At 37.7% G+C, this 14677-nt stretch overlaps 1 protein-coding gene across 1 annotated transcript in view; it reads left to right on the top strand.

Moving 5' to 3' along the window:
- The window catches only part of igdcc4 (immunoglobulin superfamily, DCC subclass, member 4), a 60575-nt gene extending 47095 nt beyond the window's left edge, over nucleotides 1-13480 (top strand). The window contains exons 10-20 of the mRNA XM_080884605.1: nucleotides 5-181; nucleotides 1299-1511; nucleotides 1778-1876; nucleotides 2034-2220; nucleotides 3332-3459; nucleotides 5905-6075; nucleotides 6209-6337; nucleotides 7357-7459; nucleotides 7575-7755; nucleotides 7983-8111; nucleotides 8846-13480. Of these exons, the coding sequence (XP_080740731.1) occupies nucleotides 5-181; nucleotides 1299-1511; nucleotides 1778-1876; nucleotides 2034-2220; nucleotides 3332-3459; nucleotides 5905-6075; nucleotides 6209-6337; nucleotides 7357-7459; nucleotides 7575-7755; nucleotides 7983-8111; nucleotides 8846-9364 (2036 nt within the window). The 3' untranslated portion in view covers nucleotides 9365-13480. The remainder of the gene's footprint in view (nucleotides 1-4; nucleotides 182-1298; nucleotides 1512-1777; nucleotides 1877-2033; nucleotides 2221-3331; nucleotides 3460-5904; nucleotides 6076-6208; nucleotides 6338-7356; nucleotides 7460-7574; nucleotides 7756-7982; nucleotides 8112-8845) is intronic.
- The last annotated feature ends 1197 nt before the right edge of the window (nucleotides 13481-14677 follow it).

Genomic DNA, 14677 nt, shown 5'->3' with positions numbered 1-14677 from the left:
ACAGCGGGCTCTGTGTTTTCCATGGAGGTGGGGGGGAATGAGACACATTTTACACTGAGAGGGCTGCAACCCAGCCAGACTTACCTACTGAGAATAGCTGCTGGAACTGCCATTGGCTTTGGGGTTCCTTCCGAGTGGGTTCAGCACAAGACACCTCCCATTGATAGCGATGACAGCATGGGTAAGAAAGACATTAGATAATAGTTTGCTTAACAAACATAGTTTAAAGTGAAATGTTAAATATTTTCTACATGATTAAAATAAACTGAAATAAACTTCCCTAAAGTAAGGCAATAAACTGCATCTTTCTTCTTGAAGGCACAGTTCATCTTGAATTTCTTCTCTTACCAGTAGAACTCTTTATCCAGATTGTTCTGGTGCAATTTGAACTGGCTCACTATCAGTACAAAATGATGGGTTGATTTTCAGGGCAAACTGCCAGGATATCTTCATATTAACTACTTTTAACACCATCTTCAAATACAATATAAGTTATATCTAGTGTGCTAGCTCACCTACCAATGTGTTAGCTAACACTGAAGCTTTGCAAAGGACGATGCCATTAAATATTTATATCCTGTCATACTGTCACAAGCCTCTCATCACAGATAGATGCAAGCTTAATTCTGCACATTCTGACATCATTGGCAGGTTTAGTTCACCACAAAACCATTCTTGCACAAAATTGCTCACAACAAGGATGTTTTTTGGGTTTTTTTAGTCTTTTTTTTAGTTTGGTCATCATTTCATGAAAGAACCGAGGCTGCTGAATTTTTCAAGCTGAGCCATTTAATTCCATCATAATAGAGAGAGGACAGACATCTCAATACAGACAATAGCTCCAAAATCAAGTAAATCACACCTAAATAATCTAGATCAATGATGGGAAATTAATTTTCCAATGGAGCTAAATAAGAAACTGGGCCTGTGTTGGAGAGCCGCACCAATAAGCCATCAACAACAGTCCCAGATAGATAATATTAGATGCCTGAAAAATAATATTGGACTGAAAAATCCCTCTGTAACATGTCTCACAACATTAACAACTCTAAGTAATTAGATCCATGCATGGGCACACCCTTCACTCTCCTTTCTCCTGGTTTTGGAACTCACATAACTTCACACTATACTATAAAACACAGAATAGATGAACTGCCTACTGTACTCATGGGATATCAGGTAGCAGCACTATAAGCATCTTATGAAATTATAGCTGTCATGAAAGTCTGATGGTTCATTTAAATAATACATGTATCTGGAATTAATTCCTTTTTTTTTTCATTTTTTGTTTTTTCAAGTGATCTTTGCTCCTAATGAGCTGAAAGTTAGAGCCAGTGTGAACACACTTAATGTCACATGGCAGCCCTCACCCAATCACACGTTGGTCTCTGGTTACAAGCTGTCCTGTCGAGAAGTCGAGGCTGAAGAGACGGCCAATGGGGAAAGGACGACACAGACACACACCATCAGGCTCCGTAAGAAGGCTAGATATCATCTCCTCACTGGGCTGGGTACGTTTTTGGAATGTTTGATTCAAGGCAGATGACTGCTGGGTTTTTTATTTACCCCTGTCCTTGGCAGAAAAGTAAAATGAAAAGTAAAAAACAAAAAACAAATTCAACATTTCTTTGAAAAATATCATTCACGTTAGAGCATTTGGCTACAGGTACCACCACAAATGCCCATTGTTGTTAGCATGCACCATCCTTAGAGATCTCTAGTTGTGCATAATAGGAATATCATTGTGTCTCCTTCTGTTCCTGTATATTGGTATCAGGCCCTGACCGACAGTTTGAGGTGAGGCTATGGGCATTCAATAAACAGACAGATGGAGCAGCTGCAGTGTGGAAGGGAAAGACAGAAAAGCCTCATGCACGTAAGCCTTCTTTTTGAATCTGTACATGCACAAATAAATGAATGAATGCAACACATTTATGTCTTGACCTTCATCACCTCTATGGTGTGATGAAAAAGAAAACAAAAATTACACTTTCCAAGAATCAAAGAAAGTAAAGCTCACTTCCATGTTAAAGCACCAACAACGCCTGGGCCACCACCTCCATTGCCCCCGAGCAATATCCAAGCCACAGCCAACAGCTCTACTTCCATCTGGCTGCGATGGGAGAAACCGCGGTTCAACAATGTACACATCATCGACTACACAGTGCGCTGCAGCCCAGCAGGAACCACCAACGCATCCATGGTTTCCTATTACACCAGGTCAGAATACCAGGCTACACATGTGAAATTCAATGATGTTTGCAATATGTAAGCCATATTGCACCTGAATGGCGCAAATCCTGATAAAGTCACTTTGACTAAGCCTATTTAAAAGTGGTCTTAGTAACTATAAAAAGGACTTTAATAAGAACTCTAATACTCAGATAAACATCTTTAGAAATAACGTATAACCTCAAGAGATGTAATATTGTTAGAATGAAATTGGCCCTAAGAATTACAGATCCCTGTGTTTTTTTGTACACTCTTGGTATTTGAACTGATTAACCCTCTCCCCTTGAAAACCGCTTTAAAAACACCTGTTTGCTTGCTTTCTTTTCTAAGAGCAGCTTGGATTCATTTCTTAAAAGAAACTGTTTTCTATTCACTAGCAGACAGTGTATTTTCATTATCAGTCTTCAGAGTATATAATTAAATGTCATATTAAAAATAATATGACATTTAATTCTAAAAGTTCTTAGATGTATTTCTACAAGTTTTCGTCTATATTGACATGATAGCAGCACATCGTTGCTGCAGATTTGTCAGGTGCACATGTGAGATGAGACTCTCTCATTCTATCACATATCAAAGGTTGTCTGTTGGTAACTATGAAGGCCATTTGAGTACAGCGAGCTTATGTTCAGGACCAGAATGATTTGAGCTTTGTGGCATGGCACGTTATCCTGCTGGAAGTAGCCATCGAAAGATGAGCACACTGAGGTCAATAATTGACAAACAGTATCTGCAACAATACTCGGGTAGACTATGAGATTGAAGCCATTATGCCTCCGCCAGGCTGAACTATCGACATTGTCAAACTATCTTTTTGTTTACTTCAGATTTTGACCCTACCATCTTCTGTTGCAGCAGAAATAAAAACTCATCACACCAGACAATAGATGTCCAATCTTCTATTGTCCAATTTTGGTGAGACTGTGCAAATTATATCCTCAGTTTCCTCTTCTTAGGCAGGAGTGACACCTGGTGTGGTCTTCTGCTGTTGTAGCAGAAGACCACTGTCATTTAAGACAGCACATGTGTGTTTTTCCATGTGATTTCGACATAACCTATACTACTACCCATTCAGGACTCTCATCTTTGTATATTCCAGCTCTGCACAAGAGATTTTGCTTGGGGCACTGAAACCCTTCACTCGCTATGAGCTGGCAGTGCAGTCTAATGGAGCAAATGTGGTAGGACCCTTTAGCGGCACTGTGGAAGAGTCCACTCTCACTGACCGTAAGTTTTCAGCTTCAACCTGGATATTTCAGAGTTGGTTTTCTGTATGCTGTTGATGAAAAAAAAAACAAGCACTAAATCTACTGTAGATGATTCTTGACACATATTTGGTTCAAGAACTCATATTAAATATGCACTTCAAGTGAATCCTCCAGCCATCAGGTCTTCTTTCATGTATGTGAAGCAGAGAAATGAAAAATCCTTTCTTTCATATTGTTTGCGGTCCACTTGAGTAAGTCACTTAACCTTAACATCTCATGAAGAACTACTCTGAGCCAAAAGAGAAAATGTGCTTTTAAATGCATATCGATGTGTGGGACCCTGTTTCCTGCAGAAATAGAGAGTACATGACAAGGAAACTACAATATTTCTTTCTTTCTTTTAAGTGGGCAAATAAAAAAAAGGAATTGTGTATATTTTAAGCCCTCCGTAATAAATTCATCTCAAAATAGAGTTATAAAATCTCCTTCCTACCCTTTAACAGGTGGCAGACGAAGTTCACTCTCATTCATTTCTAAGGTTTTACACATGAGAGCAGAATTTAAAACAAAAATCTAGCCCTTTAAAATGATTTAAACACAACCTCAGATGAACAACACATGACATACTACATGATGTCAGCCAAAATGCAGAAGCAGTGTATGATAAACTAAGTACACTCCATGGTTCAGTAACGTTTAAAACCACCTTTAGCAACAATAAATTCAAGTAACTTGAAGTAATTATTTACTGTTTAAACTAATCAGTCTCTCACATTGTTGCGGAGGAATTTTGGCCCACTCTTCTTTACACTGTTGCTTCAGTTCTTTAAGGTTTGTGAGAATATATTTATGCACGGCTTAAGGTCTTGCCACAGCATTTCAATCTGATTGAGGTCATGACTTTAACAGAAACTTGCTGCACCTTATGTTTTTGCAATCCTGTTGTAGATTTGCAGATTGACCTGTGATGTCCCTTTTCAGCCAGGTTTTAGCTGGCAGACGGCCTAACATTTGACAAAGGTTTTGTAAAGATATGCTCGGTTTGGTGTTCTATAGATATAATGGTGTGCATTATTTGCTGTGCATAAACAGAAATCTGTTCATATTTTTCTTTTACCCTTTTTGGACATTATTTACTGTTTGCTACAGCAGCAAAAGTCAAGAAATATTCAGAATTACCTCTAAATAATAATAATTAAAAAATTGCATCTAAAGAAAATAACATAATGAAAATGTGCAAGATTTAACCTTTTGATTTAAACATATTCCAAAAGGCACTATCTTAGTAGGAAACTACTAAAACCCCTGCTTTTATACTTACACTTGCTGACTGATCATCAGTAGCAACCAGGTGCTGCTAATCAAGTGTGTTTGATTAGCAGCAAGGGTGCACCTCACACACTGCTTCTGCTAGCAAACCTATACAAACAAACATACATACCCTACGATCATTATTGTTTGATGCCGATATGTTATATTGTGCCATACTATTATATATTATGACATTTCATTTAGTGTTTAATTGAGCCTTCAAATGTACAAATACGTACGATTGCAGGATTTGTTTAAAATATTTGTATATAACATGTCCTAGGGAAGGCTTATGCAAAGTTTCATCAAGACTGATCCACCTATCTTGGAGGAGATGGGGAACATACAAACATGCATGCATATATGCTCCGATCATTATAGCATAATGATGATATTGCCTTGGTGTATTATGTTACGTGTTGTCGTTCATCTTTCAGGTCATGTTTAAATAATTTTAGAACCTGCTAAGGACCAGATGGTTTTTTTTCTGTGTCCTGATAAACAAAAACACAGAACTGAAAAATAGTGCACTTTTTTCATATGACTGTACCAACACACCCCTTTATAAAAGTTGAGCTTTTTGTTGGATTAACTTATGATTATTATGCCAGTTTTATTAAATTGTGTCAATGTTCTTCTCCAGCTAGCAAGGTAATTGTATGCAGTTCATCCTCAGATGGTGCAGCTTATGGGTATGAAGGTGTGCGCTTGTGGATGCAAGTGAGTGTGTGCTCATTCATGTAAAAATCAGCATGTTGGCTGGCTAGTGGTTTGCAAACATAGAAATAAGCAGGCGGTGATAATGACTGACAGCTCTAATAAAACACCCAAGTGTAGTAGTAGCTCTCACTCTGGCCAACAACTTCTCTCCCAGATGTGAGTGATAAGTGCTGAGTGGGCTACTTTTAATAATAACATTGACACCAGTAACCCCATCATGCTCTCCACTACTGTGTGTGATCACCTGGGCCCCTTGTCCTTTCTCCTATTGCCCTGCACGTCCCTCTCTCCTGTACCCAGGTGGTAGGGACATGAGGACACCGATGGTTGTCACACAAATATCAAATCCCCCACAATGACAATATACATTCTCCAGCTGTGAGGCCTCATTTCTGGGCTCTAATTACTGACCTGACCCTCCCTTCCCCTCCAGGGCCTTCCACACCTCCCGAGGAGCTGCAGCTGACTACGCTGGACTCCTCGTCGGTGCTGGTGAGCTGGCACCCTCCACTGGAGCCTAATGGTATCATCATCAGCTACTGGATTTTGTACAGTGGCAACCTCAGTGAGCCAGAGCATTTATGGAAGAACGTCTCCCAGGATGGTGGGTGTTTCTTTTCACGACACATAAACAGCATTAAATGTATATTTTATTTTTATATTTACAGTAATATTTGCTCTCTCTATGAGAGAACACATTATTTTGCCTTTTTTAAGATTTGTTTTCTCTCTCACAGGGAGTATTACCAGTGTAGAGGTCCAGGGATTGGCCAGTGGCACTAGATATTTTTTTAAGGTGGGGGCATCTACTGAGGTGGGGCCAGGGCCTTACTCACCTATAAAGGAAGTTCACACAAGCCATCAAGGTATGTGTCAAGCAGAGGTTATATGGGTTATATAAAACTGCAGTTTTGCAAACCATGAAAATGCATTATTTTCATGGTACTGTAAAAGATTTAATGTCGTTTTATATAGTCCTGTGGGAAAGCAGAAGTTACCGGTTTCCTCTGTTTTGTTTTCTAATCTTTCTCGCTGTATTACAAGCACACATACACTCTTAATGATAGTCTCACACTTCCTGTATATGCACATAGTCCTTCTAATTAAAATAAGTAATTTGTCTCAGCTGGCAGAGAAAGACTAGCTTTCCATAAGCTTGTTATTTCTCTTCTCCTAGTCTGCATCTTAAATATATTAAAATGTCAGATATCAAAGGGTGGCTTCATCAGTGACCCCAGGGTTAATTTTCAATTACTGCTTTGTGTACATAACAGAATTTGCTATGAATGTACTTTCTTTACTCTCATGTCAATTTGTGATTAGGCTTGCAGTCTCACTACATACTTTTTAATTCCATCAGTCAGCGTTTTAGCTTTCGTAATTATTAAATGCCCTGCTTTTCTTTAAACACAGAGCCATTAACTTCCCCAAGAACTATTAAGGATTAAAGCACGAGTTAGGAGTTATGCTTTTTTTGTTCATATGGGCTTTAATAGTGTTTGCAAATAGCAGTAGAAGTGGGACTCAGGTAGCTAGTCGGCTGGGAAAGAGAACTCCTGCCATCTGTTTCCTCTCCTCTTCTAATCTAAACTGCCAAAAACACGCAGCATAAATTCATTTTAATGAAGGTCTGCTCTTAAATGTTGCCCATCGCTTTGCTGCTATAAGCTTGACTTACCTGAAGAAATCAGTGCATTTTAGCAGGCCTTATATAACAGACCTGCACAAGTTTTACAAATAATAGTATTTTTGTACAATTCATGAATCTCAGGTAGCAGATCAAATATCAAAAGTTATAGTCAGTATATCTGGAAGAGCAAAAAAGCCCTGTTGTTTATACTAATAGATTTTTTTTCTATTTCCATGTTATCTCAATTTTTAACAGAGCTGGACATCCATGCAGTGACAGGCATTATAGTGGGTGTGTGCCTAGGACTGATATGCATCCTCCTTTGCATGTGTTTCAGCTTTCGTAACAGCAAATCCAGGTATGATTACTCTAGAGTTTTAGCACTCATACAGTGGCTTACTTGTTTTACTGCTTATGAACAAAAGGACACGTAAAATAGAATGTATCTGTGTGTTAATGTTTGCTCTAAATAGGGAGCTATCTGGGGTTCTGGACTCTACAGCTGTGATACCTCAGTATAAGAGAGGAGGCTGCCCCATTCCCTCCAACATACCAGAGTGCAGCAACAGCTATGAGTTGGAGACATTGATGCCAGCAGGTAGCCAAGAGTCTGGTCAACCGCCAGCAGAGGCCCCAGAAGAGCAGAGTCTGATGGCAAGTGATAATCCATTGAATGGGGAAGGTGATGCCCTTGCACCTGAACCCAAGGTCTACATCTTCAAGGGGAAAGTTTATTTTTAGATGGGCATTGGATATTTTCTCTCTATGTGTTGTATATATAGAAACTTTCCCCTTTTTTCATTTTTTTTCTTTATAACTCTCACATTTTGTTGAGGGAAAATACTGATTCTGGTGTTTCAACTATGTTGTTCATTTTATAGGCTGCCTGGAACGGCTCTGTAAGCCATAACTGGGCCAACAGAATCACAAGATACAAAGACACCCTAATAGAAGATTCTCCAACACTCGTGAATGGAGCTCTCAACATGCTAATCACTGATAATGGCATGGTAATTTATTGAACATATTGAACAAAATATGACTTACATATACATAAGGCAACAACTGTTCTCTCAAAGACTTTCTCCAACTGTATTTCTAATTTACAGTTTAGTAAACCCAGCCGCACATCACATGTTGCTAAATCTTTCATGCTTACACCCTATTAAACTTTTAAATCAACGAATAATACATTTCAGAATGAGGTTAACAAAATTTGTAACTGGTGATTGATTTTACCACCTGAAATCATTATTTTCACTGCCAGATGCTATCATAAACATCAGGCTAATTAAGCTAAATTTAGCTGCGACAATTGACTTTTTAATGCATCCAGTCTCTAAATGAGGACTTTAATGTGCATTGGATGGCTTTAAACAGTAGATAATATTGTTTTTATAAAGTAAAATATTGTTTTCAAAGACTATGTCCCAAGTTGCACATCACCAGGGCAGCATATTCACCTCTTTGAGCTATAAAAAAAGAGGGGAAAAAAGCATATTTTTTGCATTTAATCTCAGCGCTAGTTAATTCCAACATTAATAATTTGTTTATTAAATGTAGTTAGTTAAGTACTTTGTTTTTAGCTGATGAAGCTAGTTAGCTGGGTATGCTAAGAAAAGTAACATCCTACATTAGCACAGGCATTGTGGGTAAATGAAGAACTGTCAGAGAATTCATTTGTTCGGGGTGATAAACTAATAAAAAGAAAATCTCATGTAACAGTGACACTGTTTCATTGCAGGAAGAAGATAATTTGAGTACATCCATGTGCAGTAACCAGGTTGAGGCAGAAGTCATTGTTCATTCTGAGCTTTTGGACACAGGGAGGGAGAAAGAAGAGGAGGGCTATCAAAACACAGATTCTAACACCACCTTGGGACCCTCATTGTCAGAGGAAAAGTATTCCTCTTTGAGCCAGCCGAGTTCGCAAGAAGAAGAGGAACATCTAGAAAAACTGTCACTATCCCAAAGCTCCTCAAATCTTCCCTCAGTAAAGCTGGTGGCTACTTACAATGGGGAAATTGAAGATACAGGACACCAGCTGACTGCAGACACAGCACCACATCAGGAAATGGGTCTAACCAATGGTTTCCATTCTCCTAAGATTGTGCTGAGGTCAGAGCGTCTGGAAAATGGGGACTCTAGACACTGTCCATCTGCAGCAGGGAAAGCCATCTCTCCTGGCCTGTCCCCTTCCCCCTTTGTCAGCACCGGACTTGTCCACTCTACCTCAGCAGCACACAGTTATCTGTGCCCATAGCCTCTGCATGCAGGGCATCAACCCCATATGGATTTTCTTTTATGTACCCAGGAAAAAAAAACCCAAGGATTATTTTTATGCACCTCATTATTAGCTTTCTTTCTCTTCCTTGCAAAGTTTTATAGGTACTTTGAATCCATTGTTTCATACTTGTGTATATAGAGTAAACATATACGGTATATTTTTAGTGGTAGAGTACTGTATATGGGTATGCATTCTCTATCATTGCAACCACAGTTTCCTCTGGGTCTTTCCTATCCATAGGAAGGAAAAAGATTTAACCAAGCAGACGGACATGAATTGGAGAAGGTATTTCTCACTGTGTCGTAAATGGCTCTGTTCCACTCAGGAATGAGAAAAGGCCAGGAATTTTCCGTGAGTGAGTGCTTGGACAGGTTATCATCACTGATGAATGGATTGGAAGCACAGGGTCTCCCTGGGTTTGGTAGTGTGGATGCTACTTTAGTGTGGCACTTAGGAATAAGCCTTAAAGAGTATCTTCACACTCTGCAAGTGCAGAACACCTGTGCCTCTCTCCAGCCACCTGCTGTCTCAGGGTCCACAGCCACACACACACACACATACACACACATACAAACACACAGAAAGCTAAAAACCTCGCTAATTCCTCGATATTGCATGTAAAATTCAAACAGTCATGTGTAAACACACATTTAGATACATTTCATGACTGGAATGTGGGGGTCTTAGGTGCCTAATTATTCTAGGTGCATTTATAACCTCTGTATATTTCTAAATATTACATTGAGTCCAAGTACAAAAAATGTCAATTGGAAACATATGAAGTATACAGATGTGGAACGTGAAGTATTCTTTTCCAAAATGCCATATATCCCTGTGGTGTGATTTTGTAATCCAGGGACAATTGAAAAGTAAAACATGTTTTCTTTTGGTTTTTATATGTCATTTATGGAATTATAGTATTTAGATGTTTATTTTGGTATTGGTTTGTGTTGATGGGAGTACTAGAGGAGGTGTTACAACTGTACATCTGTAGTCCACTCTCCTTTCTTTAGCTCCTAAATGGGGATGCACCATTGTCCCTACTATTGTCAAGATACTGTGCCATTGTGTCAAGATACTTTTTTCCCCTCTGTAAATGTATTTTTAATATGAAATACTTGCCACAATTCAAAGTATATAGTGTATTTGACTTGATTCTGCCTGACTCAAAATGTCCACAACTCTTTGCATTGATTTTGACAGACATCAACAAGATCAGCTAGAAAGGAAGGAAAAAATATACAGTGCTTAACAAATTTATTAGTCAGCCAAAAGCGTGGTTTATGCCATTGCTGAACCTGACTAACAGTACTGATACCTACCCAAATCTTTTTTTTCTGTAACGGACAGTATGTACAATCTCTAATTGAAATCATATTTCTTATGTTAAATTATAAATATTGTTGTTAGCAATGAATTTTCAAATTTACTATTATACAAAAAAAACAAGCTGAAGAATAGTAAAGCCAAATTACAGTTATCTAGCCTTCATGAACACAAAAAAATAGTTTTAGTGGTTGGATGTTATAATATGCTTTATAAATTTCTGATTTCTCAGAGATGTTCAGTGAGCTGGTCGACATTTGGGTATAAAAATACAAAAATTATATATTTAGTTTTCAATGTGTATTTAACAGACTTCTAAAATATTTCTGTTTTCTTGTTTTTATGACAGGTCATCTAATAAATTTGTTCAGCACTATATGGGATCCATTTTTTAATGGGTTTTTTTTATCTTTGAAATTGTTCCTTTTATATTCAATCAGTCATTTTCAAAATTAAAACGTTCATATTACAAGCAGTGATTCAGCATCGGTTCAAGGAGGGTAGAGACTGGTGCATCCCTACTTCTTATCAACAGCACTACCTCATTTATTTTCAGGACGGTTTCCAGTGTGATTTAAGTAGTTTTATGTAACTAGCACCTTTTGAGATCTTATTCTTAACTTGTCTGATTTTACAGCATTTAATATTTGAAGGAATAATCGTCCTGCAGTGACTGTATGTGTTATTTCAAACTGGAAATTATGTCTCTTTAGTGCGTTGCAGCTTCCTCTCAGATTTCAAATAGATTGTGTCTGTCAGTGTAAAGTTACCCTTTCCTGCAACATTGCTCTACTGAAAAAAAAAATACATAACCCTATGGCTTTGATGTGATGCATCTGAAACTCATCCACCCAGTGGCATGTGGTTTCAGAACTATACTTCCAGTCAAAGTAGAACCAAATACAGGAACGTTCTACCAGTTTCTGTAATCCGGTCATTCAATCCAATGTTAGGGTTTTTATTGGGTTCTAATGATAAACAAAATGTTGGATTATGACTTTTTTGAATTTAAGTTGCCCTAAATATAAGGTAAAATTGTGAAAATACTTGAAGCAGGCTATCAAATTGGGTTTTTTTCTTGCCTGCTTCAGGTCACTAATGTATAATAAGAGTTCTGGCCTGGATACTTAGTGCATGATGACAAGGACGTGCGACACTCATTACTCATCAGACAAAGTAATTCATAGCTACAGATGGCTCAAGTCTTTGCATACCTTTTACAACTTACATTTTCAAAAGGCTTTATCAGGTGCTTCACTTCAAAAAGAGAGTTTTTAAAATGATAATACTGTTCTGGGGGGACTTTTCTTTTTTTTTTTTTTTTTTTTTCTGTAGATTCAACTCTAAAACAATAGCAGGTCCGCAGAGCTTGTGAGCAGTAATAATAATGTCATCTATCTCAAAATATAATCTTAGCATTGAGTCAAGCCCTGTTTATGATGTCTCATCTTCTCTCAGGTTGTTTTTCTAGCAGTGATAAAGGAGCTCAAATACTTCAGCAGCAGAAATGTAAATTGTTGTTTGTTGACATTAATGAAAAAAGCTCAGTGTGTTCAGTGTTCCTGCTAAAAATGCTTTCCTTGCCAAAATTTCTCAAAAAATTTTTTTGCCTTGACCTTTATCTACCCAACATCAAAGTATGACTGCCATTTATTTATTTATTTATTTTTCACATACAATAGCAGTCATTTACAGACAGAAATGAATGTGTGGAAACCCTGTGTGAAACATTGATTGGAAATTAATTAAGAAAGAAAGTGATATTTGTTGCATCTGGATGATTCACTGCCAGTTACAGAAATTATTATTACACATCTTCAAAATGCCACATTAAAAAGGTCTGGCACTCAGTTTAAGGTTTGTCTAACCCACTTAAGTGGTCCATAGAAGGCAAATCAACCAAATGCTCACATGGTAAAAAATTGCTGCTGCACTATTGTGCACACAAGTCTAAACTGGTAAGCATGTTTTACATGTGACCATTTTCCAAACAGTGATTTCCAAGCAGGTTTCCTTTTGCTAGTAAAGTAGCATACCTGCTATGATATACAATTTAAAGGTTTAGTAAACAATGCAGCCACAGCTTTCTGACTCGTGCTTTAAGATTTGCCTTTTATAAAAGTTAAAGCAAAGCACCAACTTTTTTTTAATTTTATTTTACACGCGAAATTTACTGTTACTGATCTCTACTTAGCGCCTACTCTAAGTAGGTATCCTTAAAAGGCATGTATGTCCTGAATACTGGCAGAAACATTCTCAAAAGCATTCCAGTTTGATATCTTCAGCATACCTCTCTCAGTCCAAGTCAGCCATGATGAGCCATGCTCAGAAAAGAAGTACTAATTCACTCATAATGTGCAACTTCTGTTTGGATAAGCTTTGTGTTTGGATGGAAATCACTGAATCAAGGCAATGTTAGAAAATCACAGTGAAAACGTACAATGACAAAAAAAAATCTTATGAGCAAAGATTTAATGAAGCTCACAACTATCATTTTCATTTTCAAAACACTGCACTGAATGTAGGTGCTGTTCTTTCAGACTCTATTGTCACTGCACATAAAGTGTAGCCATAGAGATGGTATATTCTCTATACCAATGCACCATTTTTTGTCATGGACAATTTAAAACAATTGAAAATTAGTTAGTTTGTGCTTGGGAGTTAATCAAGTAAAGACACCATCAGATCCACCATGAAGGAATTTAATTTCATGACGTTGCAGTTGCCAAAATCTTAGGTAGACATAGTTTAATGCCCCCCCCCCCCCCCCCCCCCCCCAACTGATATTTCACTTCTATCTGGTTGTTTCACTTATGTATTAAGTCTTGATGCAGTAGTGAATTATTATGGTGTGTGGAGGTGACAGAGGATATGAAATGGCGATTAGCATAACCCTGCCTGCAGCATAAATGATGTATACTCTCCTAATAGGAGCTCTGTTAACACTATTAGCCACTCTTTTGAGTATATGTATAAAACCTTGGTTTCTTTGTACACCTTTTTGTTGGCTAGAACAATCACATTTCTAAAGAAAAATTGACTCATTCTCTCATTTTGTAGAGAAGATAATTACTTTGATAATTATGTTGATTTCGTCTTCTTTTTGTAAGGGTTAATTAAAACACTATACCTCATGTTGGTAACTTCATTTGATTCTGATCAGTCTCTTGATACTGCACATTTTGTAAACAAGTAGAACATTAAAGGTAAGAATACTGTTGTTTTGTTAGCCAAGTGTTTTCACAGAGGATGGGACTTGTGATTCATTTTACCTCAGTGTGAGTTTTTACTCATTATAGTGACTTGGATTGTCTAGTCCTGCACTGAGGAGTTCAACACATGAGAGGAGGGATTAAAGGAAACCATTCAAATGTTGTTTATTATTTGGCAATATGAGTAATTACCAAGATTTTCTAAAAGTTTAAAGGCAAAAATCATAAAAAAGGAAAAAAAATGACTAAATCTGCTAAACTGTAAACTAAAGTATTTTTTTTCCTAGGGAGAAGGGCTAAAGAGAACCCCTCCTGAGGCAGGTTATACCTCTCAGTGCAGACAGATTTCTATAGAAATAAAAGTCTCTTCTCAACTCAGGTCTCCCATCTTTGCATAAAAGGATCATGCCTGCATATTCAATTCAGATACGTGTCATGTGTTGTCAAACAAAGCCTCATTTTGTCTTTTTGGGAATTAAATCAAGGAAAATCTTATGCACAGATGATACGTTGTTTTGTACAAATCACTCAGTGCATTTCTATCTCTAGCTTTTCTTTGTACGTTCTGGTGCTTTGTGGTGAGCTGCTTTGTCCAGTGATGTCACAATGTTGTACTTTTTTTGTGGTACATTATCTCTAGTTTTGTGTTTACCCACCCAGTTCTGCCTCTTTTATTATGTATGCACAGACTATAGTCATGTGCCACCAGCGATGCTCTGCAGCTACTCAGACACCTTTGTAATCATTGCGT

This window comes from Rhamphochromis sp. 'chilingali', assembly GCF_963969265.1.
Source record: "Rhamphochromis sp. 'chilingali' genome assembly, chromosome: 6".
NCBI classification, from domain to species: Eukaryota; Metazoa; Chordata; class Actinopteri; order Cichliformes; family Cichlidae; genus Rhamphochromis; species Rhamphochromis sp. 'chilingali'.
The sequence above is the reverse complement of the archived record's forward strand: the minus strand, read 5'-3'. Positions and strand labels throughout refer to the sequence as shown.